This window comes from Capricornis sumatraensis, chromosome 13 (genome assembly GCF_032405125.1).
Source record: "Capricornis sumatraensis isolate serow.1 chromosome 13, serow.2, whole genome shotgun sequence".
Taxonomy (NCBI): domain Eukaryota; kingdom Metazoa; phylum Chordata; class Mammalia; order Artiodactyla; family Bovidae; genus Capricornis; species Capricornis sumatraensis.
Window position 1 is genome coordinate 32297783 of NC_091081.1, and position 18505 is coordinate 32316287.

Consider the following 18505-nt stretch of genomic DNA (forward strand, 5'->3'; position numbering starts at 1 on the left):
AGGGGCTGGGGGAGCTGAGATCCTTTTGTCCACTCGCATCTCCCCCTCAGGCTGTCAGGCAGCAGAGCCTACAGAGGGAAAGCCTGCTCCAGGACGTACACTCACGTGAAGGGCTAGTTCAGTGTCTCTAAGCCAGCAGACAGCAGATGAAGCTGACTGGGAGTGGAGGAATACTGGATATAATTCACAGCATAGAAGACTGGTTTCGGTTTGCAGTGTTCTTTTGTAGACTTTAGGACAAACTGTGAACATGGTTTTTGTACTGTGAGTTTCCAGACATTTCTGGTGTCGCTTCCGTTGGGACACAGGGCAGAGGAACAGAGTATTTGCCAGATGGAACAGGAAGTCGTAGCCTGTAGGCTTCCATTTTCTTGACCTGTGAGTACAGCCAGATGTCTTACCTGGGATTTCTTTTCTTCATCTATAAAATGAATATAGTCACACTCAGTTCATCTAGATCCAAGCTTTTAGCAACACCCAGCTGAGAAAATGCGTGTAACAGTTCATTTTCCATGCTCAGCAGAGCTCTATACAAAGGTGGTGCAGCTGAGGTGTTGCTGCTTCAGTGTACTGAAATGCAGACCTTCAGACTCTAGTCCTCTTATTTGCTTACTCAGAATGTTGAACTTTAGAGATATCTGTGTCTTTGTATTTTCATCTACAAAAGTAGGCAGCATTTTCCTTTTGAAATCTAGTGTCTTAGAAAAAGATACCTATATTTTGAGCATTGAATCTCCACCTCTGCCCGTGGTTGGAACTGTGACTTGTAAGTGTGGTTTTATTGTTCTAAAGTGCAATGATTAAACTAGGCCAAAGATTACCTTGAAGCTGTTAGGTAAACACCTCTTTTAATTGGTGTTTATGAACCCATCGTGAAATGCCCTGCCCTCCATTATTAATGTTTCATGTAAGGACCTGGATTGAGAATTACTACTATGTTTTTCCTAGAAACAGGAAATGCTTTAGGTAAATACATTACCAGTTATTATCTCAGTCTCCAAGACTTCTAAGGTCTTAAAATGTTTCATTACCTACAGAAATGTTTAGCCTTAGTATGGTTTCTTGTAAATCCACAGTTGAAATGTGTATTTAGGGAACCATGTCCTTTTGATCTCTGCTTGGGGTAATTGTCCAAAGTATGATAGAGTTCGCTGGTACTGGGCCATCCTCTTTTCTAAGCAGTCCTTTCTTTTGTCTTTTTCTTGCTTTCTGCGATGGGATTTTTGAGGCAAGCAGCCGAAATGAATTCTGGAGACGTTTGGCAAGTAAGGAATTCATAGCAGGGACAATGAGGCCAGCTTCTGGGTGGACTGGAGAGCTAGGCTTGGAGCAGGCAGGAACCAGGTAGTTCTAGAGCTCCATGGTGGGAATTTCCACTTTTCAGGCAGCACTGCTAATGGCCTCAGTGATTACCGTCCTTCAGCCCTCTGTCACTTGCTCACTGACTGCATCCCAGGAGAGGGAGTTCTGTGTGGCCAGGCTCCAGACATGTTTGTGCTCATCCCTTGGCTGTACTGTGGCAATGAGAAAAGATTTGGTAGAAACCTTGGGGACCTTCTTTTGCTTCTGCAGTGATAGGACAGCTATGTGGAGTTCTCTCACTAAGCAGGGAGAACCCTGGCGAGGAAGATGGACCCTGGCAGCCCAAATGCCACAGGTCCACTGGTTTCCTTCTCTTTCCCGCCCTGTCCTGTGTTTACTTGTGTCGCCACTAATCGGAACATTAGATTACATGGGGGTGAGGAGAAGGATGAGCTGTCATGAACAAGAGAAACGTGGTCCATGACAGCTTCGAATCACATGCCATCCTAGGCAGACCAGAGATTGGAGATGGTGAGCCCCTTAACCTCTGAGCTGCTGGAGGTAAGTGCCAAAAGGAGGCTGAGCCACACCTTGAGTAGAGGCTGGGAGTCTTGCCCCATTTGTTCACCACCAGGGAAAGCAGCCCCCAAACCATTGATGAAATTCTTAAGGTGCTTGAGTACATTTAACATTAATATTTTCCCCATAAGCACTACTCAGCTTTGGTTCCAATAATCTACATTTCCTCTGTGAGAAATGTTGACATCAGACATGCTATCTTTGGGAAAACAGTTATTAAAGAACCAACAACTAAAGAACGAAGATAACTGTGACTTCTCTGAGCCGCTTTCTTTTCTCTTAGATGTCCACCATGTCCAGGGGGAAAGGACTCAGTGTTAAAAACCACCTGTGCGTGCATGCATCTGTGCTTAGTCGCTTCAGTTGTGTCCACCTCTTTGCAGCCATATGGACTGCAGCTCACCAGACTCCTCAGTCCATGGGATTCTCCAGTCAAGAACACTGAAGTGGGTTGCCATGCCCTCCTTCAGGGGATCTTCCCAACCCAAGGATCGAACCCTTCTGCTTTGCAGGTGGATTCTTTACCCACTGAGCCACCTGAGAAGCCCCAAAATCACCTGGGTACTTGTTAAAAATAGACATGCCCAAGATCTACTTTTAGAGTATCTGATAGGAGTAGGAATCTGTTTCCCAAGCACCTCATCTGGTAATTGTTAAGATCCAGAAAGCTTGGAAAAACTGCCTTAGAGAATGCTTAGACATGATTAGAGAACAGCAATACCTTTGCTTTATAGAGATGATTAGAGAACAGTAAGGAGAAGGCAATGGCAACCCACTCCAGTACTCTTGCCTGGAAAATCCTATGGACGGAGGAGCCTGGTGGGCTGCAGTCCATGGGGTCGCTAAGAGTCGGACACGACTGAACGACTTCACTTTCATTTTTCACTTTCATGCATTGGAGAAGGAAATGGCAACCCACTCCAGTGTTCTTGCCTGGAGAATCCCAGGGACGGCAGAGCCTGGTGGGCTGCCGTCTCTGGGGTTGCACAGAGTCGGGCATGACTGAAGCGACTTAGCAGCAGTAGCAGCAGCAGAGAACAACAATAGCTTTGCTTTATAGAGGGCACTTTCAAGGAGCTAAAATTCTCATAGATGCCTCACTTGTTCAGAGCATCTTTGTAAACTGGAGGGATTTTATTTGTGATTCTGATTTTTCTCATTGGGGGAAATCAAGGCGTATGTCATAATAAAGACTTCCAGAACTCTCCTGTATAGCACTGGATGGCACTCTGACCATTTGGAGCAGTTCTGTGTATAATCATCCACATGATTTTCTGGACCTCCAATTGCCTCTGTAAAATCTCATACCCTTCTTGTTTTTATCCCCGCTGGCACTGCCTGGTTCAGGCATGCATTGCCACCGAGCTAGACATTCAGTAGCATCCTAATGTCTCCCTTCTTCCAGAACTTCTTTTCTACCCTGTTCTTCCCAGCAGCAGATGAGAACGCTTCCAAGATCTTGGAACCTATTTATTCATGGGAAAGCAACAATGTATAGTTTTTTAATGAATAGCTTTAGAGGTAGGCAGGTTTGAATTTTAACTCCACAATTTTATCAGAGGTGTGACATTGGTCATGCTTATCAACCTCTCTAAACTTCAATTCTCTAATTTATAATTTGGAGAAAACTACTATATATGGTAGTGGTAAAAACTGAGTGATAATGTTAGTGAAGCATGTAGCAGAGTGGTAGGCACAGCTCAGTTCAGTTCAGTTCAGTCGCTCAGTCATGTCCGACTCTCTGTGACCCCATGAATCGCAGCACGCCAGGCCTCCCTGTCCATCACCAACTCCCAGAGTTCACTCAGACTCACGTCCATCGGGTCAGTGATGCCATCCAGCCATCTCATCCTCTGTCGTCCCCTTCTCCTCCTGCTCCCAATCCCTCCCAGCATCAGTCTTTTCCAATGAGTCAACTCTTCCCATGAGGTGGCCAAAGTACTGGAGTTTCAGCTTTAGCATCATTCCTTCCAAAGAAATCCCAGGGCTGATCTCCTTCAGAATGGACTGGCTGGATCTCCTTGCAGTCGAAGGGACTCTCAAGAGTCTTCTCCAACACCACAGTTCAAAAGCATCAATTCTTCGGTGCTCAGCCTTCTTCATGGTCCAACTCTCACATCCATACATGACTACTGGAAAAACCATAGCCTTGACTAGATGGACCTTAGTCGGCAAAGTAATGTCTCTGCTTTTGAATATGCTATCTAGGTTGGTCATAACTTTTCTTCCAAGGAGTAAGCGTCTTTTAATTTCATGGCTGCAGTCACCATCTGCAGTGATTTTGGAGTACAAAAAAATAAAGTCTGACACTGTTTCCACTGTTTCCCCAACTATTTCCCGTGAAGTGATGGGACCGGATGCCATGATCTTCATTTTCTGAATGTTGAGCTTTAAGCCGACTTTTTCACTCTCCTCTTTCACTTTCATCAAGAGGCTTTTTATTTCCTCTTCACTTTCTGCCATAAGGGTGGTGTCATCTGCATATCTGAGGTTATTGATATTTCTCGCGGCAATCTTGATTCCAGCTTGTGTTTCTTCCAGTCCAGCATTTCTCATGATGTACTCTGCGTATAAGTTAAATAAGCAGGGTGACAATATACAGCCTTGACGTACTCCTTTTCCTATTTGGAACCAGTCTGTGGTTCCATGTCCAGTTCTAACTGTTGCTTCCTGACCTGCATATGGATTTCTCAAGAGGCAGGTTAGGTGGTCTGGTATTCCCATCTCTCACAAGTAAGTGCTTAATAAATGGTTGCTATTGCATTTATTATTAAGTGGCTTAAATAGCACAGGGATTATCTGCTTGATCATTTAAAGCTTTAGAGCTATCTAGGACAGGTTCTTTTATTGCAGTTAATTCTTGGGCTCTGTTCATATCTCCTTTTATTTGGATCCATTTTAGTGGTTTGTATTTCCTAGAAAATTGTCCATGTCATTGAGATTTTAAAACTTACTAGCATGGGGTTATGTGAAATATTTCTTACAATGACTTTATTTTCCATGTTTGTGTGTCTGTCTTTATCATTTCAAATTTCCAGTATCTGTAACTTCTTTCCTCTTTATAATTAGTTTAGCCAGAACTTTGGTTGAATGTGGTGAGGGGCAGGTGGGATTGTTTTTAGAAAGGAATGGTTCTAGAACTTTTAAGTTGTATCCTTTAATTTTCTAACTCATTGATTTATTTTCATTTTATTTTCTTGTTACCTTAAAGATTTTTGATTAGAATGTTTAATTAATATTTCACTCTTTCTCGTTTACTGATGATCACTTTTTCCACGCTTTCCCATGCAGCCCTCCGGCAAGCTTCTGGTGGGTTCATCCTCTTCCAGCCTGGGATGCTTGAGCTGAGGGGCTCTTGGAAGAGCTGTATCAGTCAGGACTCATGATGAATGGCACCTTTATATATATATTTTTTAAAAAGAGCTGAGAGGCTCACGTAACTGAAGATCAGTACATGCCGTAAAGCACAGCTTGATCTAGGACTGCTTGTGATATTTCTGTTAACCTATCTGTCCCTGTCTCTTAGGTAATCCGCTCTTCTGATTGTTTTGTTTTCCAGTAGCCTCTCCCACGTGATAGAAAAAGATGGTCCTTGCCCCTTCAGGTTTTACACAGCCCAGATGTCATGAGATAACCTCTCCTTCTATTGTTCACCTCGGTTCCTAAAAAAGGATTCTGGTTGCTTGTCCTGGGTTCATAACTACGTTATTGACTGTTATATGTCAAAGAGAATTGATGGAAGATTCTGCCTATGAAAATGAACAGGGTTTACTTATGTGAAGAATGTAGAAAGGAGTTAACATAGTTAAAATATAGACAGGGGTATCACTGACATTTTATGACATTTAGTGTAAGCTGCTGGCACCCAGAAATGATAAAATCTGATCAAGAGAGGGTGAACCCCAGACTTCCTGAAGGTGTGACTCATTTTCCAGACCTAGCCTTGTATCTGGGTATAGAGCATCTTCCCTGGGCCACACATACTTCATCCATCACAGTGTGGGCGCTCCCCTTCAGCACATGGCACACCCAGGCCCTGACTTCTTCCCCCAAGCCTGTTCCAGGTACGCTCCTGAATCTGTGCTGTGGACTCGATCAGGTCAGCTGCCTCGATGTGTGTGAGTCATTAAATAAACCCCTGGACCAGCCCTGAGCCTCCTTCTGCATGGGTGTCCTGCCCGGCCCTGGATGAATCCCTGGATCTCAGGGAGGGGAGTTCTGATGGCTAGCAGAGGTCACACCTTACCCACCATGCCACCTCCAATCTATCAGTGGGGCATCCTAAGATACTGAAAAGAAACAGATGTCAGCTTCAGGTGTTTTTGTCACATTCTAAGAACTTTAATGGCAAAAGAAGAGGAGGACGACAGAGGATGAGATGGTTGAATGGCATCACGGACTCAGTGGACATGAACTTGGGCAAACTCAGGAAGATAGTGAAGGACAGAGAGGCCTGGCCTGCTGCAGTCCATGGTGTAGCAGAGTCAGACACGACTGAGCAACTAAACAACAACAAGAACTTTAATTCCTAACAGTTTTGGTTTTCTTATTTTTGAAATAGTCTTGTTATCGTTTGGATTTCCTCATTGATACAAGAGTTATTCAAGAGTGGATATGTATGTGTTTAACTTCTTCCTGGGTGGGTTTTAAGTTAGATTTGGACTTGATGTGCAGATGGCCTCTGTCCATGCCAGGCCCCTGGTCAGTAGTAGTATGTACACTGAAGAACAGAGCCAGGTCAGGTTAGTGTTCCACCTGCGAATGAGCTCCCTGGTAATGGCGAGATTTGAGACCAAGGCTTAAATCTAAGGTCATAGCGAGACTTTCTGCTTCCTTCCCCTTTGATTGGCAATAACTCGCCCAGTGGGGGAACAAGTTGATTTGCCCTCCTGGGGACAGACAGAGCAGGTGGAAAGAGACCTGGAAGGGCTTTTGGAAGGCTCTACCTGGTCTGTCACCCACATGCAGCAGGAAGCTCAATGGGGGCCTTCCTGCCCTGAGAGTAGACCGGGACCCACTTTCAATTTTTTTTTCTTTATTTATTGGCAGAATTAAATTTGGGGCAGTTTATTTTCAAAAAAAAAAAAAATCCAGTTAAATTGTTATGTTTTGGATTCCAGTATTTTCATATTTCAGACATTTCTGATGTGTTTAAAACTACCTTGAAACATTTTGGTCCTGTGTAACATTTTCAAATTATGAAAGCAAAACATTTCAATAGCTCAGAGAGCAAAAGAATCACTAGCTAAAAAGTATCTGATGAACTCACCAAACAAGAAGGAAAACTGAATCCATCTCTTGATGCCCTTTACTTTCTTTGTAGTCACACTGGGCTTTTAATGTTAAAAGATAAGCCTTATGGATTTTGGGATCTCACCAGTTGGATTCAACATTTCTTGTCCTTGGGGTTTGTAGGGGTTTGTGGGGCCAGGAAGAGAAAGGCACCTCCCTGGGTCGATATAACAGCATTATAGTTACAACCGTGACCCAAAGAAGCTTTTCTTGGAATTTAAGATTTCCTTTTTGGTCTGATCTGATGTACTGGTAGTGTTTGTAAATGTTCAGAGAACACTGGAAAATATGGTGTGCTTTTTTTTTCATTTGTGGGGTGTCAGTTCCTAAGTGTGTCCTGTAAAGTACGTGACTCCATTCTTCTATAGTCTCAATTTCTAGACCCGTTTCCTGGAGCAGCTGCCTCTCACTGTGTTTGGCATGACCTGCCTCTAGTTTTCCATGTGGTCGCCCAGCCCTCCTGGCCCTGGGTCCTGCAGCCTCTCAGATGAACTGTGCCACCTCTTGTCTTCTTTTTTGTGGGTGTATCCTTGCACCTGGGGAGTCATTTCTGAATTCTGCTACATTCCCAGCAAAGAGAGGGGGTGCTTCCCACTCTGGCCTCCAGGATGCTCTCGGCTCCTTACTTAGGACTATACAGAAAACACCACCAGTCCGTGCTGTGACACCAACCACTTGCCTTGACCATAGTTGCTTTAACCAGCACACTCATATATATATATATGTGAGTGTTTCTGTCATCCGCACGTTTGTGTGCATATGTATATGTACACATATGTATGTATACATGTACACACACCTACATATATACACCCTTGTGTGTGTAGAATTTGCAGCTAAAACTCCTCCAGGTCTGTGGGATGTAGGTAGCACTATCCCTGGTTTCACTCGAATGGTACCCACGCCACAGTCAGTCTCCCAGCTGGAAGTCCCTCTCTGCCATCGGACTGCCTGCCTGCCCCACTCTCTGAGGCCCACTCCACCCTGTCCTGGGAGTGGCTTTCCCTTCCTGTGTTCTCCTAGAGCTTTTATCTTTATGTGTGTGATTCATCTTTTTATTCCTGTATTGCCCATCGTGATGCTCTGTGTTGTTTTTTTAGTCGCTCAGTCATGCCTGACTCTCTCGTGACCCTCCCATGGACTGTAGCCCACCAGGCTCCTCTGTCCATGGGATTTTCCAGGCAAGAATACTGGAGTGGGTTGCCATTTCCTTCTCCAGGGGATCTTCCACGTCTCCTGCGTTCACCACTGAGCCACCACGGAAGCCCTATGTGCATTATATACTTTATCTAATAAGTAACCTGTGCATCCTCTTTATTCATATATGTAAGACTTGTGCTTGTGAAAGGACTTGAGCTGTTTAGTGGATTGATGTGAGGACAAGTTGGAAAAAATTCTGGAAACAGTAAAGGTAAAGGCATCTCCAGCTCCCAAACTGAGCAACACTTTGCAGGTAGCTGTGTTTTCTTTTTATTAAATTATGGTAAGAACACTTAACATGAGTTCTACTCTCTTAACAGTGTTTAACGTGTATAGTATAATATGGTTAACACAGTGTTGTACAACAGGATTTAGAAGTCTTGCATAACTGAAACTTCCCTTTGAAGGTTTCTAATAGTTAAGGCAAAATGAAATGTGAATTGAATTTCTTAGCTTTGAGCAACTATTCTTAGAAAAAATGTGTTCAGACTCATCAATAGCTATAAAATCTAAACTCGTGATCCTCTTTAAAAAGCTCAGCTGCTGGTGTCATTTCATGGGCTTTCGAGTTTCAGTGATTTTAATAATACCCTGGAGTATGAGTTTGGATACTGAGACTCCTACAGGACAAGAATAATTTAATTCTCCTCACCCTGCTTCTTTATCATCATACAATTGCTCAAGTTTTTCTTTTCATTATCCTTATACCTCTTCTTCCTTTCCCTCAAATGTGTTCTAATTTTCAGAGGAAGATGTCAGACTGTTAAATCCATAAATGACCAAGAAGTCATCACTGGTATTCTTTGGGACCCTAAATTTCACAAACGTCTTAACAAGTTTTATCTGCACCTTCATGAAGAGGACCTGCTCATATTATAAAGATGTGTGTTATGATAGAACTTAGATTGTTAAGAACTCGAACATTGTTTGCATCTAGGTATTGGAAGGGTGTCATCTTTAAATATTGCTCTAGTTAAAGTAATTGACTAACAGTTGTGGGTGACATATTGGATATAATGAGCCAGGTTATTTAGTAGCATTGTTACGACTGTTCTGATGGTTTTCTGAACATTTCGTATGAGAAGAGCCAGCGTGCCTGCTTTGTTGTGAGATGGACTCTGTGGCAGCAGTTGTGATTGTACCGAGAGAAGCCAAGCAGCATAGAGAATCCATGGGTGAGCACAGTTCACCTTTGCAGGGAAAATGAACTACGGATCTGTGGCTCATGGAGCCACTGTGATCCTCCTCGAGCCAGGGTCAGGCCTAGGTGCAGCCTCATACAGACACAAAGCAGAAGGACTAGGGAATGAAGGCCGCAGGGCTTCTTCCTCAGAGGACCCCCAGTGGAAAGGGTCCTTCTAGGACTCTCAGCCTGCTGGGTCTCAGGGTGGGAGCCCTCAGTAGCTTGAATGTTCTGCTGAGACCCTTCTAGTAACCAACCATCTGACCGAGATGTGAGCGTGGGCTTACCCATCTTCTCTGTCCATACTCCCATTCCTCCCCTGTCCCATCCCTGCTCCTTTTTGAGACAGGCCGTTCTACATGGACTTGTCTGTCACCAGACTACTGCCTGAGCCTCCTAACCAGCTTCCCTGTTTCCGCTTTTGCTCCCCCATAGTCTGTTCTCCACCCAGAGCAAGAGGAGCCCTTTTAAAAGGTAAAAGGCCAGGTAAAAGAGTAGCAGGCCAGGGGTCAGCCTCGGGCACTGTTACAGTGACTGAAAGATCCGAACTCTGGCTTCAGTGCTGTTGCTAACTCACTGAGTGACCCTGGCCAGGTGACCTTATTACCACCTGCCTCCACTTTCGTGTCGGTAAGGCTGCACACCCAGGGTGACACGGAGCCAGCAGTAAATGGGGCTTGAGATGCTCAGGCTCCCACCCCCCACGGAGATAGGGGGACGGACATAGCGGACAGGTGACCCAGCAGAGACAAAGGCTGGGAGGGGAGCTCAGTGGACTGAGGCCAGGGACAGGAGGGAAGGTCATGTCAAAAGGTCCAGTTTACTTCACCCATGAAATCAGGTAATGCTTTTGCTTCCCTGGTGGCTCAGACGATAAAGAATCTGCCTGCAATGCAGGAGACCTGGGTTTGATCCCTGGGTCGGTAAGATCCCCTGGAGAAGGAAATGGCAACCCACTCCAGTATTCTTGCTTGGAGAATCCCATGGACAGCGGAGCCTGGTGGGCTACAGTCCATGGTGTTGCAAAGAGTCAGACATGACTGAGTGACTAACACACACACCCACCACCCCAACCCCCCTAGAATGCTGTGCATACACATACCCACCCCTCAACTACCACCCCCCCAGAATGCTACACACACAATATACCCCCCCAGAGTGCCAACACACACACACACACACCATACCACTGCACACCACACCCCCACTCCCACCCCACCCCAGAGTGCTGCCCATTGTGGCTTTGCAGCTGTGCATCGATTTTATAACTAAAAAGCAAAAAGTATCTTTGTGGACACTTTGTAATGAGATAGAGTGGAGTCAGCAAACTTCCTGTAAAGGGCCACATGGGAAATATTTTAGATGATGTGAGTCACCCAGGTCATAGGTTTTCCACCCTTGCCTGCACCCAGCTGTTAAAAATATAAACCCTATTCTAGGCTTGAGTACCATAGGAAAGCAGGCCATGGTGAGGTTTGCCAATCCCTCATGATAGGCAGTTGGAGTTGTATTTCTGTGGCACTCAGTTTTATTTTCTGTTTGATTGAAATGAGAAATGTGACCCGTAACTGTTTTATTTCTCTTGAATTGATCCTCTTGCAAAACTCTTGTTAATCACTGTAGTCACACCTCATACTCTTTCCCGCTTGTTTTCAAGCACATTATAAACCTTGAGTTTTACAGCAGCTTTCTCTCAGCACAGAGTCGTGGTTCTCCAGCATGGGGTCATTGCTTTGTGTAAGGAGAGCCCATTTAAAGACCATTTTGGGCTGGGTGGGCCCTTAGGTCTGGATGGACTCTGACAATAACGCCTCTTTTGTGTGCCATTCCGAATATAGTAAGTTGTTCATTTCCTGAAGTTTTCTCCTATCAAAACAGTTTGCCTTTGCGTAGATATCTGATTCAACGTTCAGTTGAGCTGATACATTTATTCATGCTTCATTTCTAATAGCCAGATGTGAGTTATTATGAAGCCCAGATTTTATAGTATTACAGTATTATTATAGTATTATAACCTTTCTGACTGCTTAGTTATAAACAGGCTAAGCTTGGATACAACTGATCTGTTGTAGAAACTGTCACTTCCTCTGCCAGCATCTCCTGATCTCCTGAGGCTACCTCTTGCTTTTCTTCCAAACCATTGTTGTCAATAAACTTACTCAGTACCACCCACTTTCCAATGTTTGTTTCTTTTTTTTTTTTAATATTCTATAGTTTCAACATTTAGCAAAGTTCTCGAGTTGACAAGGGTAGTAGGTCTTGGAAAAATTGTCAAAAACAAAATTGATAAGCTAGTACCTGGGTATCTCTGGCTTGGTTAGATAGTACCTGGGTATCTCTGGCTTGGATAGATAGTACCTGGGTATCTCTAGCTTGGTTTCTTTATATCTGATATTTGGGGATCACTGGCTGCTGAAAAGCTGGGAGCCTTGGCCTGGGGTGAGTGCCCTTTCTTGACAGTGTGTGATCTGAGCAGTGGTATGGTGTGTTCATTGAGAACAGATTCAAGAATTGGCCCTGCCACTTCCCAGCTGTGCGATGTTCGTCAGCTTTTGAACCACTCTAAGATTTGGCCACCTGATGCAAAGAGCTGACTCATTTGAAAAGACCTGATGCTGGGAAAGATTGAGGGCAGGAGGAGAAGGGCACAACAGAGGATGAGATGGCTGGATGGCATCACCAACTCAATGGACATGGGTTTGGGTGGACTCTAGGAGTTGGTGATGGACAGGGAAGCCTGGCATGCTGCAGTTCATGGGGTCTCAAAGAGTCGGACACGACTGAGCGACTGAACTGAACTGAAGACTTAGTCTTCCCATCCATAAAGTTAGGCTAAAAAAGAACCTTCTCCATTGGAATATGAGTTCTAAATGAGTTAATACTTGCTTGGTACAGAGTGCCATGTGAGTATTACTATTTATTGAGGGAAAGTATGCTTTTGCTGATATATTTTTCAGAAATCTTTTTTCCTGGTTTTACTGAGATATAGTTGATGTACAACACTGTGTAAGTTTAAGGTGTTACAGCATAATGATTTGATAAAATGAAGTGATCACCGGGACAAGTTTAGTTGACATCCATTGACTCATTCAGATAGGAAAAGAAAGAAGAAAAAAGTTTTTTTTCCTTGGGATGGGAATTCAGGATTTTATTCCCTTTTAACAACTTTTATATCTCTTGAAGCAATGTCAGTTATAGTCATCATGTTGTACACTACATACCTAGTACTTAGTTATCTTATAACTGGAAGTTTGTGCATTTTGACCACCTTCATTCAATTCCCACTTGCCTTATCTCCTTCCTGCCTCTAGTAACCACAAATCTGATTTTTCTATGAGTTTGTGGATTTTGGTTTTGTTTTACATTAGTCCACATGTGAGTGAGATCCTGCAGCATTTCTCTTTCTCCGTTAGACTTAATGTCCGCAAGTTCCATCTGTGTTCTCACGAATGGCAGAATTTCCTACTTTTTTTATGACTGGATTATACTTGTCTATATGTAGTCCACATTTTCTTTATTCATTCGTCTGTCAGGGGACACTTTGGTCGTTTCCATGTTGTGACTATTGTAAATAATGCTACTGTCAACATGGGAGTGCAGATGTCTCCTCAATATAATGTTTTTGTCTCCTTAGGATATAGTCCCGGGAGTGAAATTGCTGAATCTTGCTGGTAATATTAATGGATAATACTCCATGTGGAAAATTTTATATCTGACATGCTTTGTTCATTTAAATTTTCTCCTCAGGCTTTCGTGGAGGCCCAGAACAAGATTACCGTGCCATTTCTTGAGCAGTGTCCTATTAGAGGTTTATACAAAGAGAGAATGACTGAATTGTATGACTATCCCAAGTATAGCTGCCACTTCAAGAAAGGGAAAAGGTATGTGAACTTGCTTTCAGTTCATTTTCTTTTTGCTTTTCTAATCTAGTACTTTCTTAAATTTTACAGTACAAATTCCAAATAACTTACCAGTTTATAAACTTTACAAACATTATAAAATCAATTCATCTCTATGCTTGACTATGAAAATAGTATTTTTTTTTTTTTGGTCTGTTGTCCACATTCTTAAGGACTAAGAAATTTGGCATAGATGTGTCCTAGGATGAAACTAGACTGTAGGAAGTAGTTGTCTTGTGGCTAGTAATTGGTGAGATAGCATGATTCATAGACAGCAGTGGAGATTTATTTGCCTCTAAAATTAATCCTCTTTGGCTTATACTACATGAAAAGACTTTATTGGATGCATTTCTTCCATCCAAGAATGGCAGTAGGCCAGGAGGGAGCACCCATTAACTCACCTCTCTTGTTCCTCTCCCTCTGACACTCACTTAAAACCTAGCCTCTTGTTCACCTTTTAAGTCTTTTTGGAACCACTACCACAGATTTACTTTAGAAATTATTAGACTCCCCCGACACAGGGATCAGCAAAGTATGCTCTGCGTACCCAGCCTCGCCCACCTCCTATGTTGCAAATGAAGTTTAAATGGCACACAGCCATGGTCATTTGCTTGTGTTATTCATGGCTGCTTTTGTACCGCGACTGCAGGATTGAGTCTGTATGGTGCCCAAAGCCTAAATAGTTTGCAGTCTTGCTCATTACAGAAAAGGTTTGCCCGCCCCTTGCCCTAGGGGCATGACTAAGGAAGGGAACTGGTACATTTTAGCAAATCTGCTGTCTTCTCCACTGAAAAAGAAAAGTTATTGCTTTACTGAAAATCAGTTTTCATTTTAGCATATAAAGCAGACTTTATTTAGCTGATGTGCAGAATCACAGTGAATTATTGTAATACCTAAAGCAATTCAGGTAACAAATTCTAGGTACAGGGAGCTGGTGGGACCTTCCACTCTAGTCCCCTGGCACAGCCTATCTGCAATTGTACCTTTGTATGTTGTTTTTCCTTTTGTTTCTATGTGTTTGGTTTTACTCCTCAACTAAATAAAGACCGTCTCTGTCCCCCAGGTATTTCTATTTTTACAATACAGGTTTGCAGAACCAACGAGTATTATATGTACAGGATTCTTTAGAGGGTGAAGCCAGAGTGTTCCTCGACCCCAACATACTCTCCGACGATGGCACAGTGGCGCTCCGAGGTGAGGGCTCCATAGCCAGGCCCGCGGGAGTCCTGGGCCCCGCGCTGACAGCTCTGATGTGGGTGCAGTCGTCCCACCCCTGAGAGACCAGACACAGTATGAACCATATTGTGGAACAGACGCACATGCAGTGTTGGGAAAGCTGATTTCAGCACAGTATATTTAGAACACATGAGTGGTCATACCTTCTGACAGCATGAAGCAGAACTAGAGAATAATTCACACTGGACCTAAATTAGCTTCTAGGGCTTCTGGGATCTTGAAGTATCATCACCATTTCCTATAGCATCTCTGAGACCTATCTGTATTTGGAAAAAAAATTAATTCTCTTCCAAAAGAAATTTAAGTTGTACAAAGAATGTTTTAATTGTACATGTAAAACAGGAAAGAATATGAAGTCTACTTCCTTGACAAGAAAAAGTGATGAATTTTTAAATTTAGTTGATTGTTATGATGTTAGGATTAAAAGTATAAAACACAGTCTTGTAGAAATTTGACAACTTGTTGCTTTGTCCCCTGAGGATGCAAGTTTAAAAACTGACTGAATAAGTTTTGCTATATGTAGAAATATGTATTCAGCTGCTGTATGTCTCCTGAGTAACCTCCCCCAAGATAACCTCCAGAGTCAATAAGATTACCCCAGCTTTGTGCCATAAACACCGAACTTTAGGGTAAGAATATTGTCTATACACTGTATCTATCTATGGTTTACAAATTGTACACTCTGAGAGTCATCACTGACTAGTATTCTAGATGTTTAGTTGAGTTGGCTCAGCATATTCTATTTTTGAAAAAGCTCAAGTGTAGATTCAGCCCTACAAAACTGAGCAGTTGGAACTCTGAAGTCCTGTAATCGATTAGATGGGAATTAAAGAGCCCTGTCTCAGCAGATGTGTGCAAAGACCCCTTTATAAAGTCAGTTAGTCATTTAGTGCTTCCTCCCCCTCTCCCCCAATATTCTGTATATGTAAATGATGATCCTTAGTCTAATTAGTACTGAGAGTAATCATAATTAGTATTGGAAATAAGATGCCAGCAAGTTTATTGTGAGTATTCTTCGTTGAATTTGATCTTGGAGTTGTGAAAGAATTTAATACACTGATACTGTGCAGTAATATACTCTGAATAGAAACTCACTTCATTTTAACCAAAGTCTATCTTGCAACTCACCCAGAAGGACTTCATTATAACAGGGTCTTGTTTCTCACTTCAATAATACATTCCAAAAACTTTTCCTGTAATGTTTGTCGTTTATAGGCCCTGATGGATAACATGGTAAATTAGACATGGAACTTGGTCTCAGTCTTTGAGTTTTCTGAAGACCGTATTATTGGAGAAGGAAATGCAGCCCACTCCAGTATTCTTGCCTGGAGAATTCCATGGACAGAGGGGCCTGGCAAGTACAGTCCATGGGGTTGCAAAGAGTTGGACACAACTGAGCAACTAACACAACAGCAGACATTCAGATTCCTTTCATAGTGTATGACTTTTTAAAAATATACATTTTAAAGTATTTGCATTTTCCCTGAAATTTTAAAAATTATATATAACTTATGCAGACAAAAAAATGAATATTTACTCCATTACTTTCTCCAGCCTTTTCTGTTTGTTTATATACATATGAGCCTGGATGCTTTATAGGAATTATAAGTGATTAATAAATAGGTTTTATGAAATTTTAACTTTATTTTTCACTCATAGAAGTTCCTTTCAAAATAGTAGGAAACTTCTGAAAATAGTTTGGTTTCTTAAGATGATTTTCAGCCTCCAGTGAAGGTTAGCAGACACCATAAGAGGGTATCTCTGGTGCCAAATACTACACATTCTTTATGATCGTAAACGCCAACAGAAACATGAATATTTGTCCAGAAGCATTGCACCGTGGTTAGGACATTCTGCCTGTGACAGCCCCAGAGGGTGGGACACAGTGCGCTAGTCCATCAGCGGTGTCGCTCTCCTTACTCTTCACTGTCACTGTTGGAATATGCACTGCATGAGTCTTTATTGCAAACCCTCAGGCTTCATTTACCTGGGCTTTTGGTTGTCAGATGGTGTGAATGTTAATCCTTGCATGCCAGCAGTTCTCAGACAATGAGGCAGTAAAGAGTGATTTCAAGTAGTTTGGAATCCATTCCAAAAATTAGATAATGGCTCCAGTTTAGGTCTGTTACATTCAATCATTACTCTAGAAGCAGTTTCCTTCCTCCCTTTCTCCACCCCTCTGAATATAAATAAAATATGCTGAAATCCCAGATGAGCTCTGCTTTTAAATGAGCTACTTATTGAATTATAGAAATTTTAAATGGAAGCATCCTGGTGGTCATATAATTCGATATGTCATTTTACAGATGAAGAAACTAAGACCTGGAAAGGTTAGGGAATTTGGCCAAGGTCATAAGACAAATTCCTGCAAGTCCTGGGTGAGCCTGAAGTGTTCTCATTACCAGTTTCCTGTTCCTCCTGTTGCTGCTTTCTGCCTCCATATGTGCTGGAAAAACCCTTGTCAGCATGGTGGACAGTGGCAAGGCTGGGAGTTGTGTTCCCATGTTCACTGACAATTTCTCATGTGTCTCTTAGGCTATGCATTCAGTGAGGATGGTGAATATTTTGCCTATGGTCTGAGTGCCAGCGGCTCCGACTGGGTGACCATCAAGTTCATGAAAGTCGATGGTGCCAAAGAGCTTCCAGATGTGCTTGAAAGAGTCAAGTTCAGTTGTATGGCCTGGACCCATGACGGGAAGGGGATGTTCTACAACGCATACCCGCAGCAGGATGGGAAAAGTGATGGTAGGTTGAGACTTTAGATGAAGCACCTTTTTCATGAAGTGAAGTGTGTCTCCACATAACTTAGAGAAGAAGCTAGACCCTATGTAGAGGTTGCTTGGTCTAGAATCATGTTTCCTTGAAGGATGTTGTATCTGTTACCATTGTTGTGTAACAGATCCTGCCAAAACTTTGTGGTTCACAATAATGACCATTTATTTTTGCTTGTGAGTCTGCAAATTGGCCAGGCAGTTCTGGGTGTAGCTGAATTCTGTCATGTACCTGTGATTAGCTGCCAGTCAATTGAACACGTCCGGGGCCTCCATGAAGCTCCATGTGGTCTCTCATCCTCTAGCAGGCCAGCCCAGGCTTGTGTGCACAACAGCTCTCCAAGAGAGAGCCAAAAGGCACGACCTCCTTGATGCCTGGGCTTGCTCCTGGAACATCACTTCACTGCTTTCTTTTGGCCAAAGCAAGTCACAGGGCCATTCAAGGGTGGGGAAACAAATACAGGGAACTGTGAAAAATTGGGGCCATTTTTATTGCAGTGTCTGTTCTTCACAGATGTAGGCTGTCTCCCAAGAGGGTCATGGAGAAACTGGATGATTTTTTTTTTTTTTTAATAAAACTGACTTATTTAATGAGGTTTAATGAGTGATGATAAGTTTTGCAGTAATCACATCTCTTCCTCTCCTGAGAAGTTGCAGGTCATCTGTTGGTCACATTTGTCTGCATACTTTTGTCCTTGTTAACTTCCAGGGCATGTGTTCTCCTCTTCAGTTGCACAGAGATCCTGTTGTGTGCAACTGGTTCCCTCTTTTCCCTTCACCTCTCACCTTCCTAGGTAGAAAGGACCCTATAGCTTGTACCTTGCTGGTACAAGCTGTCAGCATCATCTTCTTTATGCTACTCCTTACTTCCATGTGGTGTAAAGCATTTTCGTGTTGTCTTGGTTGGTCTTTACAGGTGGGTTTTACCATCTCTTTGCTGAAGATGTGGAGCTGGGGTGGAGGGTCTCAGTTACTTTTTGCAGTGTGTGGAGCTAGCAGGGAGCAAGGCTAGTCCACTGCTTTCTCCTGCACGTGCTGTCCCC

The 18505-nt window shown here is 43.0% G+C and overlaps 1 protein-coding gene across 1 annotated transcript in view; it reads left to right on the forward strand.

The window, feature by feature from the left end:
- The window catches only part of PREP (prolyl endopeptidase), a 145064-nt gene that overhangs the window by 14502 nt on the left and 112057 nt on the right, over positions 1–18505 (forward strand). Inside the window, exons 3-5 of the mRNA XM_068985049.1 lie at positions 13304–13437; positions 14519–14649; positions 17227–17436. Of these exons, the coding sequence (XP_068841150.1) occupies positions 13304–13437; positions 14519–14649; positions 17227–17436 (475 nt within the window). The remainder of the gene's footprint in view (positions 1–13303; positions 13438–14518; positions 14650–17226; positions 17437–18505) is intronic.